We start from the raw sequence: 14851 nt of genomic DNA on the forward strand, positions 1-14851 counted from the left end.
ATTAATTTCCGGTTTGGTTTCGCCTCGCGCTCGTGCAACTTGGCGCACCTGGACCCGCAGCCCTGCAAAGGAGTCTTCCCTTCCCCTTCCCCTCCTCCCCGTCTCCGTCTCCGGGAGTCTCCCCAGTAAAGAAGCCCGCACCTCTCGCTCAGGTGTGACATTTTTCGAGCGCCTCACTCAACCGGAGCAGCCGAGAAGATGACGGACGCCACCGCGCCGGACCACAGCGCCGTCCCGGACCCGGCTGCAGTGGACCCCACGGCGGCGAGCGGGCAGTGCGAGCAGACGGAGGAGCAGCAGCCCGGCGCAGAAAGTAAGGGTGAAGGTTTCAAGATGGACCAGGAGATGAAGATAACGGACAGCGTGGAGGACGGAGGTAGGCGAGATGTGTTGAAAGTTATTCACAGCATTCACACTTGATATAACTGACTGTAATCTTAACGTTGTGGTCAATATGATACATTATTCACAGAGCTGGCAAGTGATCTGATATTGACCTACGCTATAATAGATATGTCATGCATATGGGCAATATCTTTGTCACTGTAATGGAATGGATGCATTTATCAAACTCCACTCTTATTATTATAGTTATTATTATAAGGGTGCCAAAAGAAGATTGGTGCCCGTTCAATATTACGTCATAACAATCCTGTAACTGTGGCTAAAACAAAAGCAGACTTGATGCTTATTTTAATGGACGACTCTGAACACGTTTCAAGCCTCATGCGAGTCCATAGTCGTGTACCAAACTGGTACTTAACTGTGTTTGGACAACAGAAGTGGCTTTTCTCTGGGAAAGGGAAAATAACGCATATGAAACGGGACCAGGATCAATTGATGGAGTAATAAAGTGGCTGTAGATGTGTAATTTACTAACTCCAAAAAAATACAAAGGATACAAGTTACTCTTTAAAGGTCAAACAGGATCTTTTCTGGTGTGTGACCTCTTACAAAATGCAGTGTTTAGTTGGGAAGCACCTAACTTCTCATGTGGTTTCATTTCAATCCACCACTTTGGTCCGGACTGGAATGTCTCATCAACCTGATGCAGACATTCATAGTCCCCAGAGTATGAACCCAAGTACTTTTGTGATCTAGAAGCTCCATGTATTCTAGAAATATACAATAACTCCATATGATTTAAGTCACTGTCATGCTCTTCTGTTTATTATTACATTAATACATATGCACATTTTCTAAACCTGGAAACTGAACTTTAAAGCAGTGAGTCTGTACGTCGTGTGTCATTGTGCCCTGTGTCGTTGTCTGCAGGTCTCCTGGAAAGCAGCATGCGTCTGAAGCCCCACGAAGCGCAGAGTTACCGCAAGAAAGCTCTGTGGGTGTCCTGGGTTTCCATAGTGATCACGATCATCCTGGCCATCGCCGCTTTCAGTGAGTAAGGTCTCAGACTAGTGTGACACCTGACACCTTGATTAAACAACAAAAACCCAAAACCTTTAGTCTCCCACCACTTTCACTCTCAAGTTATCCAAATAAGCAGTTTGATTTCTCTCATTTTTTTCTGCGTGGACGCACCGATTTCTTCTTGCTTTTGACTTTCTGAGTCTCTCAGATGTTTGCATCAGTTAAAATGTTGTATTTGTTTTGTATAAATGTCGCTGCATGTCAAAGGTTCCCTCTCTTTTAGTTCTAATTTGGGATGCAAGGGATCCACTTTGTAGATCTAATTCCAGTTATGTCCAGTTTAACGACCCTGCAGATGATTAAGACATTCGAAGAGACTCGGAGGCAGGTCGACACGAATGTGTCAGATATCTTTAAAAACATCACAGACTCTGTTCCCTCTTGCCTGTCGACACCACCACACTACTCAACCTCTTCCTGCTCTGCAGTAAAATGCAGATTAGTGCGCTCGCCGGACGCACACAAGAAGAGGACGAGCTCTGCTGCAACATCGCTCTGCAGATAGGAGTTTCCTGTAATGCAGGAGACTGATAACCGCGAGAAATAATACCTTTTTGTTTTCAGAATATATGCAGACATGCTTTTCATGAGACCGGTGATCCGACTCGCAGCCTTCGTCATTACGCACACATAATTGGTTTATTTCGATTTCTGACGCTCCCCAGAGAAATACAGGCGGAAGGAGGGAAGAACATTCAGCGGTTCAATAATTAATTGGGAGTCTCGTTTGAGGATGAAATTAAGAATTGGAATTCGATTATTCGGGTCAGACTTCTTGAGGCGACCCAGCAGGTCGTGAAGTAGTGAGGAGACGTTTTGTTTTGGAAATCGGAGCCTCTTCCTGAGTTCGGTCCGTGTTGTTTCAAACATTTTGCCCACTTCCTGTTCTGATAAGGAAGCGCTGGAAGGGAAGCAGGACTGGAAGGCCAACCTCCTTCTCTGTGTGTTGGGTTGTTTTTGTACTAAATACCTTCCAATCTGGAAGAGGTTTGCTCTTTGCAAATGGGGGTCCAGCCCCACATAGTCATTTATTTCTTCCTCTTTATTCTATTTTTGTGAAGTTAATGTGATTTAAAAACATTGAATCAGTGCTAAACATTTCATATTCCTTGTTGATGATCACGTCATCGATTTGAGTCGCTCGTATCTTCATAGCTGTGCAACGCCTCCTCTTAGTTCTGCCTGCAACTTCCTGTTCGATACTGCAGTGAGAAAGAACATTAATTAGCAAACAAGTAGCGTGACCGCTCCTCAAACACTCGTTCACTCGCTTCTGTATATCTGTTACCGGCTCTTTGGCAACAAGCCAGGGACTGCCATTGTAAACAAGAGCATTTTAAGCGGGTGAGAATCCTGTTTCTAAACCAGGTGTTAACATCACACTCCTCTCTTGACACATCTGCTTCTATAAGCGCATGAGGTTACGGCATCAATAAAACATCGTTCAAAGGAAGAAACTAATGGATTCCTGCCGTAGGAAGAACACTGTGACGCTTGGTCAGAATTCTGAAGAGATAATGAGTTAGTCCAGTTTGGTCCCTTATTATTGTTTTTATATGGGGTGAAGAGAATATGAAGCAAAAGCATTGCCTTTACAGCGTCATTTAGATGTTACATAGAACACGCATACACAAAGGAGGCTGATTTATTACATTTTTATTATCAAAGTATTAATTCTGCATTTTGAGAAATACACTTATTCGCTGGTCGGTGGGTTTTTGGGTGCCGGTCCGTCCCCCGGCAGCGCTACACGGGACAGAATGATGGCTGCTGGGTGTCGGGCCCTGTCAAACATTAGCAGTGTACAAACATTTGGCATATCTGTGAGAGTGTGTGTGGGAATGTTATTCGTGGCGGGCAGCTGCAGGTTATAGTGTCTCGTACAGACGTTGCATTTTAGTTTTTGGCCCAGTCGGCCTCACCGAGTGTGGTGCATGAGAGCGACTCCCATTGCTGCTGCTATCTATGCAGAACAACTGGAGGGGAAACCGTCTTTAGACATTCTCAACTCTACTGGCTCTACTTTACTCAAAGCAAAAGTTAGATTTTTTGGCACAGAGATGAGCAGATGGATATCCCACTCATCTTCAGGAGTTTGGTGTCATGTGACCCAGCATGTCACATCCAGCTGACCATCTGGTGTCTGAGAAACTTAAAAGAACCGAGTCGAGCTGAGTGGAATGAGAGGAAATGTAGTGGAGCCACTCGCCGCAGCTTTTCGTTACAATGTGCACGCACTGCTACAACAGCCCAGCGAGACAAAACACCATCAGTCCACCAATCCTTCAAGAAAAGAACAAAACAACGTTGACAGCGAAGAGCTCCACTGATGAGCATAAACGGCTCCAGAAACAGCCAATAGACCGGCAGAGCTCGGACGGCGTTTTATCTTCCTCTTCTTGTCAGATGGGATGAGCAGGGGGGGGGGGGGGGGGGGGGGGTGATAGACTTTGTGTGTGTGTGTGTGTGTGTGTGTGTGCTGTAGCTCCGTCCCCGCTGACACCCAGCCGGCTTTCTCGGCAGCCAATTAGCCGTCGTCGGGGCTCGGCTTTGACAACTGCAGACTCATTTACACACGGTTTCTTCTCTCGGCGCCTAATGAAGGAGCCGGGAGGAGAGGAAAAAAGACGGGGAATCAAAGAGGGAACGAGGGAGGAGGAGGAGGAGGAGGAGGAAGAGGAGGAGGAGGAGGAGGAGGAGGAAGAAGAGGAGGAGGAGGAGGATGTGTTTCTGAGTTTTGGCCACCAAGTCATGATTGGTCTTTGGGGAGGAGGGGTTTCCATCCCAAATGAGATCCCTACCAACTAAAATATGGTCTAAAATAGCATGAAAGCAGGAGTTTACCATGGAAAATAAGAGCGTTGGCGCGTCGAAAGCCTCACGTCTGCTCCATTCTGCTTCTTGTTATGCCAACTCTGGCAGACATGCGTGACACCTCGACGTCCACACCGTCCCGCTCTGTTTCCCTGCTGTCAAGATCTGTTTGCTCTGCCACTGGTCTGTAACCACACTGAGAGTCTGGAGAAGATCTCCACCCAGGATGTTTAAAGATGAGGTTGTGTGATCTGTTTTTCCTTTCATATGCTACATACACACTACGTGCTCCCAGTTTAAATATTGAAGTTAAACTGGTTTCTAGTTTCACAGGGCTCCCTACAGTATGTACAGTCAGGGCCACAAGAACTTGGACTGCGACACAATCTTTCTTATTTTTAAGACTTTACACAGATTTTAAATGACGCACTCAATATGTGGTAGTGTAGAGTTTCAGCTTTATTTCAATGGACATAACAAAACATTCACCAGAGTCTCAGAAGTAATTGGATAATTGTCTTATAAATGGTTTGATGGCCTGTTCCCTCGTTATTTCAGGACAAATTAAGCAGATAAAAAAGGTCTTTACCTGAAAACACCAGAATGAGCCTGATCCACTTTAGATGAAGGTTCTTTGGAAGATGAAACCAAGAAAGGAAAGGAAGAGGCAGTGGGCTGGTATGGCTGCCAATGGAACTGGGCTACTGGTGCTCATTGATGATGTCACAGCTGATGGAAGTAGCAGGATGAGTTTTGAGGTGTTCAGGGCTTTACTATCTGCTCAGATTCAGCCAAATGCTGCAAAACTGTTTGGACTGCGCGTCTTAGTACAGATGGACAATGACCCAAATCATACTGTGAAAACAGCCCAAGAGCTTCTCAAGGCAAAGACATTGAATAGATATTAGTTTGGTGATGACAATGAGTGGAAGACTTCAGGCAATCATTGACTGCAAAGGATTTCCCTCCAAGTGTTAAAAATGCTCATTATATTCACTACTATTAGTTTGTCCAATTACTTCTGAGCCTCTGAAAATATGAGGGACTGTGTACAAATGGTTGTAATCCCTAAACAGTTAATGCCATATTGTTGTTATATCCATTGAAATAAAGCTGAACGTCTCCACTTCAACTACATGTTGAGTACTTTATTTAGAATCCATTGCAGTCCTGTAAATAGGCAACATTATAAAAATGGTGACAGAGTCCAAATACTTATGGACCAGAACACAAGGTCTTTATGGAGATAGAAGCATTAAAATCAAACATTAGAGACAAACCTGTACACACAGTGTGTTATTTGGCTTTTGCAGCTTTTCAAACATATTTTTAAATGAAGTGCTTTTAACTGAAGGCAAGTACAAAGTGGATAATGTGTACACAGGCACGGTGGAAAAAGGAGCTCTTAAAGTCCCTCCAAAAGGTCAGAGCTAAGCAAACCTTAAAATGTTTCTTATTTAAACGTTTACATGACAGCAAGATGAATTAATATTGAAATATAAATAATTGTAGTATTTTATTAATATTTTTTGCCGTTATTGTGGCATTTTAATCACTCAGAAATAATGAGGGGGTCCTGTGACACAACAGGTTGTTGTGATCTTGTTTGCTTGTTGGTGTGGCTTAAAGTTGTTGTACAGATAATTATTTTAGGATCAGTAGTTGTGCTTCTCTGCCGCATCCCTGCAGATCTCTGGTATGATAAAAAAAAAACATCCCACCTACTCATTTGTATTCAAGGGTTGTTCATGTATGTTTAAATGTTGCGCGAAGGCAGACTTCATTTCTGTTTTCATTTCGGTCCGTGGAAGTGGACGATTGCTCCTTCAGCCCAGAGAGAGAGATGAAACAATAATGGTTTGAAGGATGGATGAAGAAAAGAGGAGCGTTGGAGACTGCAGGAGGAGAGAAAAACAGGGGGAGGGGAGGAGAGATGGAGGAATCATGATTCCAGTATCCTTGCAGCAGAGCGAGACGAGTGGAGTTACAGGGAGAGGGAGGCTGTGTTCTGCATGCAGGCTGAGTGTCTGGCCCCCAGTGAGCGTCGCTAAAAATAAACCTGGGAGGATCCCTCCCCTCCATCTATCTGCATCTTCATCTCGCTCGTCTCTCCTTCCGTCTCCTCCCAATTCCCCCGCCATTGCAGGTGTGCGGATGATTGCATGTTTTCAACACATCTACAGCTCGTTATCAGCGGGCCAAAACAGCCAGCCCCCCTTTTTGTTTTGTTCATGTGCGCAGACAGTGACGGGAATCCATCTTGCTTAGTGCTCCTGCAAAATAACAGACTTTCCTGCTAGTGCTTTTCTGCACGAGGCGATGGAACACAGTGTGTTGTGGAAAAGAGACGACAGAGTAAACTCACTCATCACATCATAAGCAGAATCCATGCCTATATATCAGAAGATTGGGGATTAAAGATGGATGGATGTGTGTGTGAGTTCCACTTTAAATGTAATTTGACTTAATATCTCTTTGTTTTTCTTTGCAGCTGTTTCCATCATGCGCCACAGCGCGTCAGCGTTCGGATTTGCCGTAAGTCGACCGTAAAAAGTCCTCCACTTCTTCCCCAAGTGCTACTGGAGAGAGTGTAACACTGTAACTGTGTGTGTATGGGTGTGTGTCCATACAGTTCGACGCCGTGCTGGACGTGTTGTCCTCGGCCATCGTTCTGTGGCGGTACAGCAACGCCGCAGCCGTCCACTCGGCACACCGTGAATACATGTGAGTGCCGTCACCGATCGCCCCGGAGCAAATCAGATCCAGCTGCAGCTTAAAAGGCCTGGAAAAGTTTTCAATTCCATAAATCTCAGGCATTAAAATGATTCAAATGATGTATGAATGAAGTGTTAGGGAAGATCTTCCTTGGAATAATCATATATTATTGTCCTAGAATAACTATAAGCCACACATATGACCAAGTGTGTGTGTGTGTGTGTGTGTGTGTGTCAGATAAAGGGTCTCTTCAGCTTTGTCAGCCTCGGCCCCGCTGGGACCGATCGCCTCGCGTCTTATCTGTACCTGTTGAGAATGATGTGTGTGTGTGTGTGTGTGTGTGTGTGTGTGTGTGTGTGTGTGTGTGTGTGTGTGGAGGTCAGGTGGGCCTTTTCAGAGCCGGCTGAATGGTGAGGGCAAGCAGGTGGGGGACGTTTACCAGAGAAGAAACACTGACAGGACTGAACCAGCTGATCTTGAGGATAAAATAAATTCACTCAAAACTGAATGAATCAGATGGAACCATCTCACACACACACACACACACACACACACACACACACACACACACACACACACACACACACACACACACACACACACACGCACACACACACGCACACACACACACAGCTAGTGAGGCAAACTCCTCACAACCAGAGAACCAGTGATATTCTCCGTAACGTCTGCCTGTGTTTGTTAGAGGAGACTCGGCTGAGCAGCGATGCCCAGGTACAGGGCGGTTGCCAAGGTAACAAGCATCGAGATGTCAAAGCGAGACGAAACAACAACAACAACAACGCCTTGATTCACGCGACCGTGGCTAATGTTGGAATGAGACGCTGTTGTCTTAAAAAAGGAAACCACACCCACCTTTTTGAGATAATAGACGTGTCGTTCTCGCCGCAGTTGTTGTTCTGGTATTGGGGATGCTGTGTGTGTGTGTGTTTGTGTGTTTGTGTGTGTGTGTGTGTGTGTGTGTGTGTGTGTGTGTGTGTCGTGGACTCCTTGGAGTGATGTTGGGTGTTGCCGTGGTTACCTCATCCGGTCAAAGCCTGGAGAGCAGCCTTCTGGCTTGAACACACGCCGGTAGCCATGCATGACCGGGGCATACGTTCCAGTGGTTTTGTTTGTTTTGGTCTCCCTGGAGACCGTGTTAATTGGGTAGAGATTTTTAAAGGACATCTGCTGCTTCCCAGTCTTCCCAGAGCTTCTTCGCCCCGTACACCAGTGTGACAGTTAACCGTCATCCAGGATCGTTTGAGGAAAGTGTAGTTTTTCTCTCTTGTTTGCCTGGTTCTCTCATTCACTCCAGTCTCTTCTCCTCCGCAGAGCCTGTGTCATCCTGGGCGTGGTTTTCATCCTGTCCTCCCTGTGCATTATGGGTAAGGCCATCCACGACCTGGCCACCAAGCTGCTACCTGAAGTGGTAAGGAGTTATTCGTTAATCACCAAGGCCGTATGAGAGCATGAGATCATACGACCACATGCTCTTGTCTTATATGACATCACAGAGTTTATCGCTCAGAATACGATTCAAACTGGAGTTGGAGGTGAGTTGTGGATTAAAGCGTCCACCATACGGGACAGATTATGTCATCGCTTCAACATCTGTATTACTGTGAACTGAACAGTCAAGCAGGGTCACTTAACGCTTTTCGGCACCTGACTTCTGCTGCTCTGCTCGTCCTCTGAGCCCAATTAATGTAATTTAGCGGCCAAAACGAAGGCTATTATTATTATTATTATTAAATCCTGGCCAGATAAAAAACACTTTGTCCCGCCAGCAGCCGTCTGTTCCCCATGCTGTAACACCACGAGTCTGCCATAGACGAGGATTTTCTCTCAGAAATCCTAAAAAAAGCCCTGTTGGCTTCGTGCCTTTTTCTAATAATATCCTCTCAATATGCGAGTACTTCTCAGTGTCCAAGACAAACAATATGCAGGCCGTTATTTATGTGATTTGCATGAAGCTGCTGACGTGAGTTTGACCTGGCGGTTCATCTGACAAGACGACCCTCACGTAGTCGGCGCTTTAGGCCCAGAGGAGCAGCTCAGTGCTGTTACTGAACAGATGGGACGTCCTGGCTCTGGAAAATCACGAGTGAAGTCTGGATGAAGTTTGTTTAAGTGTTGTGTTGAGGAGGCAGTGTTTCCCGCTCCCTGTTTGCGTCCTAAACCAGTAGTCCAGTAGTTAACGGGTCAAGGATCGCGTCATTCTCTCCGACTGATACAAATAAAGATGATGTAATGCTCAAATATTTACAAAATATGCTTGTGGGTACCTGGGCGGCCTGCCCAAGTAAAGCTTTATGTGATTGAAAAGTGTGTGTGTGTGTCAGTGTTGCTGCTGCTGCTGGATGAAGAATGTCACAAAGCTCAGGCGTGAAGACTCGGGCGCTTTCACAGATCCTGAAATAGTTTAACTGTCCTGTTGCCGAGCAATAGTCATCTCTCTAGAAATGGCGTCAAAGGATCTGAGCGATGACGATGAGGAGGATGAGTAAATATTGGATCATTATGCTGAATTACCACAGAGACTCGCTGTCTCTTTCCACTTTTGCTCTATTATCTAATTCACTCTGGTGTGCTTTTGTAAATAAGACATAACTGTTGCTCTCTGTTCGAGCCTCACATGTGTGATTACATGCGTTATAGAGGAGCTTGGATATGAGGATATAGGGCAATAAAAGTCATTAAATCATCAGTTTGTTCTTTGTGCATACTTCTGCATCAGCTGCAGAACAGGAGCACAGCTCATATATATATGAGAGGGCATGTGAATGCTTCACAGCCCTCCACTACTCAGTATGCAGGCGCTGGAAAATGAGGTTTGTTTTCACAGCCTCTCCTTCTCCTCGCTATGAAATGTTAATAAGGTAAGCAGCTGCTTAGGTATGCTGCGGCGACGAAGAGGAGGATGGAGACAGAGAGGAAGGGCGGCGGGCTTGTTTGTTTTTTGACACCTGACTGCTGCGGCTCGTCCTCTGAGCCCAATTAATGTCGTTTAGCGTCCAAAACGAAGGCGTAGTGGTCGGGCTCATCACTGGTTTGTGAATTCTTATGATGTGAAATTAATTAGAAAGGCTGCAGTGACCTCTGGGAGTTGAGGACATTCCACACGCCGCGCCGGCCAAAAGCCACCAGGTGCGTGTCTAAACAGGTTCCTCCACATCCAATCATCGCTATGAACGCTGCTCGTGTTTATAAACGATGCCCTCGTTGGCCCGCCTGACAAGGACCTCTGGAAGTCAAATGTAAATGTCAAACACAGTGTGTGAGTGTGTGTGTGTGTGTGTGGGTGTGTGTGTGAGAATGTTAAGAAGTTTTCCTCATAAAGGTACACCAGGTGTTTTGAATATTGGATTTTGAAGATGGTCTTTTACTGTGAAGCAGCTGCAGTGAGGACGAAAATATGGATAGCTCCCATTTGAAACATGTCTGTGTTTGTTGGACGCGGTGGTTGGTCCCCATGTGGTCAGTGTTGTGAAGAGATGCCCTTTTGAAGGTGTTGTTTTCCCCGCTGAGTCACAGCACTGACTCAGGCCGATGCAGCGAGCTGGTTCTCTCTCCATCTCCCCTTTGATGTCTGCGAGCTCGCCAAAGTAGCTTTTCATGGCTCCAAGGCCATAGTGCAATATTAATGCTGCCGCAGAAGCACTGAGTGCTCTGCAGCGCTCCGCTCTCTTTTCTCAGACACCCCCCCTTCATCTCCTCCATCCGTCCTTTGTGCATTTACATTTCAGGTCTTTTAGCTGACGCTCCTTCCAGTGACTCACAATAGGTGTGACAAGAAAGAAAGCTAAAAGTTCTCTCAGAGGACGAGGCGGGAAGGGGCCGAGCGTTTCATGAGCTCGAGATAATTGCCGGAATAGGTGATTAAATCAGAGCTTTGGGAGCTCAGTGTGATGACTCACACACCGGTGATGGCTGGAGGAAAGCTCTTCAGAGGTGGTAACGCCCATATATGTCTATATATAAATAAATAAATATATATATATATCCACTTGGACTCCAGGAAGAACTGGTCATATCTGGGTCACTGTGGCGTTTTGGGCCATAACTCAACTAGCTAAGAATTAGCTAATTATGACATGTTCACACATGTCTAATTGGATAAAATTATGACATTTTCGACAGACATGAATGTACGATACTTTGACCTTTTTATGTGTGTGTGTGTGTGTGTGTGTGTGTGTGTGTGTGTGTGTGTGTGTGTGTGTGTGTGTGTATGTGTGTGTATGTGTGTGTGTGTGTATATATATATATATATATATATATATATATATATATATATATACTTTTTTTGTACGTACTACACTATGACTTTCTTTTAACTTTTTTCAACATACTATATAATGACTTTCTTTTTGTTGCCGTTTTTAACATACTTTACTACCATTCAATACAATAACCTTGTTATGAACTTTTTTGCAATACTATACATTGACCTTTTTTCCCCTTGTTTCGGTATACTATACAATTACTTTTAAAACACTTTGGGGACTTTTTTTTACTATGTCAAATTATATTTTTTGTTTTTGGGGGCATTTTTTTACATTACTTTTATATCACAATTTCCAACATACTCTACTCTGACCTTTTGTGACATCTTTCGACATATTATGACCATATTTTAAAAACCTTTTTGACATACTGTTATTTTTTTAAACCTTTTCTTTTACAAACTATACCATAACCGACTTCTTTCGTGTGGACCTGCCAGTCCTGCCCTTTGAGGGAGGCTCTAGGATCGAACCCTGTGGGACACCAGTGATGTAACCGGACAACGAAGACCGAGCGCGTCATAAAATAGAAATAAACCATCACTCCAACTGTCTCTCTTCCTTCCTTCTCCCTCAGGATGACTTCCTGTTCAGTGTGTCCATTGTCAGCGGCTTGGTGTGCATCACTCTGGCTGTGATCAAGTTCATGCTCGGCAGAGTGCTCACGAGCCGGGCCCTCATCACTGATGGTAGGTGCACACGCAAACACCCTCTAATAGTCTGCCACATATAGGTAGAAACGGTTATGGACTAAACGCAGGAATTTCCTTGCAACAGCATCATAGTGTGACATATAGTATATAGCATGAGAAGTTATTTGTATTTCTATTGTCACACGTATCCGTGAACATGTCTGTGACACTTGCGCATGCTGGTGCTCACAGTATCGTCAGGTATAAGAGGCATTTAAAGAATCTGTCATGCCCAGCGCTACACACTCCATGCACTATTAGAGGCCACAGTAGGCAATTCCTCATGTCCTCTGGACTACAAAACCCTCATCAACTGACTGTAGATGTGTTTTCTTTATTTTGTCTCACAAACAAAAAACAAGAGCTGCTGTTTTGTCTTTCCAGGCTTCAACTCACTGGTGGGAGGAGTCATGGGGTTCTCCATTCTCATCAGCGCTGAAGTGTTCAAGCATGAGCCCCAGGTGTGGTACCTGGATGGGACAATAGGCGTCCTCATAGGCCTCATCATCTTCTCCTATGGAGTCAAGTAAGTGATCCCTCGAGGTGCTGATGATATGATCACATAGAGTTCTATATTAGCACCGGGTCTGTTCTCCATTCATATAACCAGTAAAGGGAGGATCATTCAGCCAGCAGTCTAATTGTATGCAGATGATAGTATTCTATACAGTCGCCCCGTCTAAATCAAGCTATCACTGCTCTCCACAAACAGCAGCTTTCGGTTCACCAATTGAAATTAAGCACAAAACAATGATGCCTAACCTTCTCCAGAGACACAGTACTCCTGGAACCGGTGGGCTCTCGGATGAAGAGTTGTATCCTCACTGCGGATGCAGTGAGATTCTCTGCCTTGAGCAAAAACATCAAATCAATGTGTGTCCATTTTACCTCTGAGTCGGCGTGGGGATCAAAGCGCTCGCATCAACTCCCCGTTTGTCTTTTGCTTCCTCCTCTTCTTGTACCGCAGGCTGCTGCTCGACATGGTCCCACGGGTCCGGCAAACCAGGAACTACGAGCGCTTTGAGTGACGGGCCGCGAAGGGAGAGGAAGAGGGAGGAGTTAGTTACAGCCCCCGCTCTCCACAGACAATCTCATCGAGTCCTCGGGGTGCCAGCGGGGCTTCAGTGTCGATACATTCTTTGGAACCGAGGACCGATGATGGATCAAATTCCTGCCGCCTTTTAAGTGTTTTACAACTTGGTACATATAATATATATTTGTCTGTCTTTTAAAAGTCTGTTGTTTCACGCCTCCGTATTTAAACAAGATGGTTAAAGATGGAGGGAGGCAAAGCAAAGCAACTCGACTCCGTTGTAGAAGACAGAGACGAGCTCGCACTGCGGCGTCCGGGAGACACATGGACACCAGAGTCCACAACTCCTGAGAGGCAACGCTTATTTTAGATATTTTCTGCAGCAAGTTGATGTACAGTACCTCAGTTACACCTCATCGCCCTGTCAAAACACTGCAGTTTATGTTTCCCATGGTTCTTAGAGGCCTTTGCTATAAAGCGCTCGTGTGGCAGGTGAGACTGATGGATGGAGTCGATGTAGCAGTGGAGGATTAATAGTTTTACCTTTTCTTTATGACGCCAATACAAGGCTTGTTTGGCAATGGGGAGCACACAGAGAGGCTCGGTAACACGTTAGTTACTATACACAATATTTATCAGAGTGTTGTGGCGGGAGCCTGGAGCTGGCTCCGTTTCAGCAGCGCGATGCCAGCGCCAGTCCTGGGCGATAAAAATCTTTTGGCATCCAGAGAGCGATGACCTCACTCAGCCTCCGCGTCACTGGAAGGTAAACAGCAGATCAGTAGCTTCAGGTTGCCACCTTTTCTTTTCTTTTTTAAGTTGAAGTTGCACGTGATGAATATATTTGACTGTGCAGCTGATACAGAAAGTTCCTGCACTCAGTTTACAGGAGATACAACCTCTTTGCACAATATGATCTTTATACTCGAGTCAAAGGCTGCCAGAGCCAAAAAAAGAGCAGCCAGATCTCTAACACCCGAGAGAGTTAGATCAATAGTCATTATAATTAGACAATCACATATGCTCACTGCGTTTCTCCTCGTTACAAGTTCCCATAACCTGTTTATTATAATTGAGCTAGATTGATTGATTGATTAGTCAAAGCTCTTTGGACTCCCTGCTTTTCACACTAGGTGAGCCGGTGTGTCAGAGGTGGAGGGTTGTGTGTTCGTTTAGCCAATTTCACAAATTTGGTCCGTGACCCTTGATGTGTGAAGGTTTCTTCTTAGTCTGGATGATGTCAGGCAGCTTCTGTCCCCGGTTCATTTGGGTAGAAGTCTGGAGACCAGTCCCTGGAATCTGTTAGATTAGATTTGGGGAGTTGGGACTCTGAGGTCATGTTCCCACCATATTGGGTCTGGCTTGAAGGACCAGGACCGAGACGTACCTGTAGAGAACTGACCACTTTAATTTCTGCCAGCTGTGAATATTTTAAGTTAGTATATTGTGAAGGATTCCACTTTCAGTGCTGATTGTTCAAGTTGTTGACAGGAGACGCCCACTACTGGTCCCAGCGTCTCCAACCAGTTCAGAGGTTTACACTGAAATCTGATGAACTGAGCCGTGTTTAATCTTTTTGGCTTCGTCACTTTTCCCACCGATCACTGTTTGCAGTGGAACCGACCCCGGCGGGCAGTGATGGTTTTGGACAACACACAAGTCAACATTCCATATACTGTGTCAACATGGCCTCTCGTATCTGGAGCTGCCGTTTGTTTTCGGGATTTAAAAGGGAACCCCCGTATGGTGACTTGTGTTGACCTTTTTCAGAGGATATTTTGAAGTAAGTCTCTGTGTTAGACGCTCCACAGCAGCTTTTTATTTTTTATGGCAGTTAGTTTTACCCTGAAATTTAAATGTGTAAAAGCACAAAAGTGAGTTAC

At 45.2% G+C, this 14851-nt stretch overlaps 1 protein-coding gene across 1 annotated transcript; it reads left to right on the plus strand.

The window, feature by feature from the left end:
- Window positions 1–198: 198 nt before the first annotated feature.
- On the plus strand, window positions 199–12963 carry LOC306752911 (transmembrane protein 163a; the record flags this gene model as incomplete). The annotated part of the gene is made up of 8 exons (XM_079236741.1): window positions 199–376; window positions 1276–1395; window positions 6734–6777; window positions 6875–6966; window positions 8290–8386; window positions 11821–11932; window positions 12320–12461; window positions 12903–12963. 8 exons carry the CDS (start codon window positions 199–201, stop codon window positions 12961–12963), a joined length of 846 nt encoding a protein of 281 aa, XP_079092867.1.
- Between the last annotated feature and the right edge of the window lie 1888 nt (window positions 12964–14851).

This window comes from Taurulus bubalis (genome assembly GCF_910589615.1).
Source record: "Taurulus bubalis genome assembly, chromosome: 21".
Taxonomy (NCBI): Eukaryota; Metazoa; Chordata; class Actinopteri; order Perciformes; family Cottidae; genus Taurulus; species Taurulus bubalis.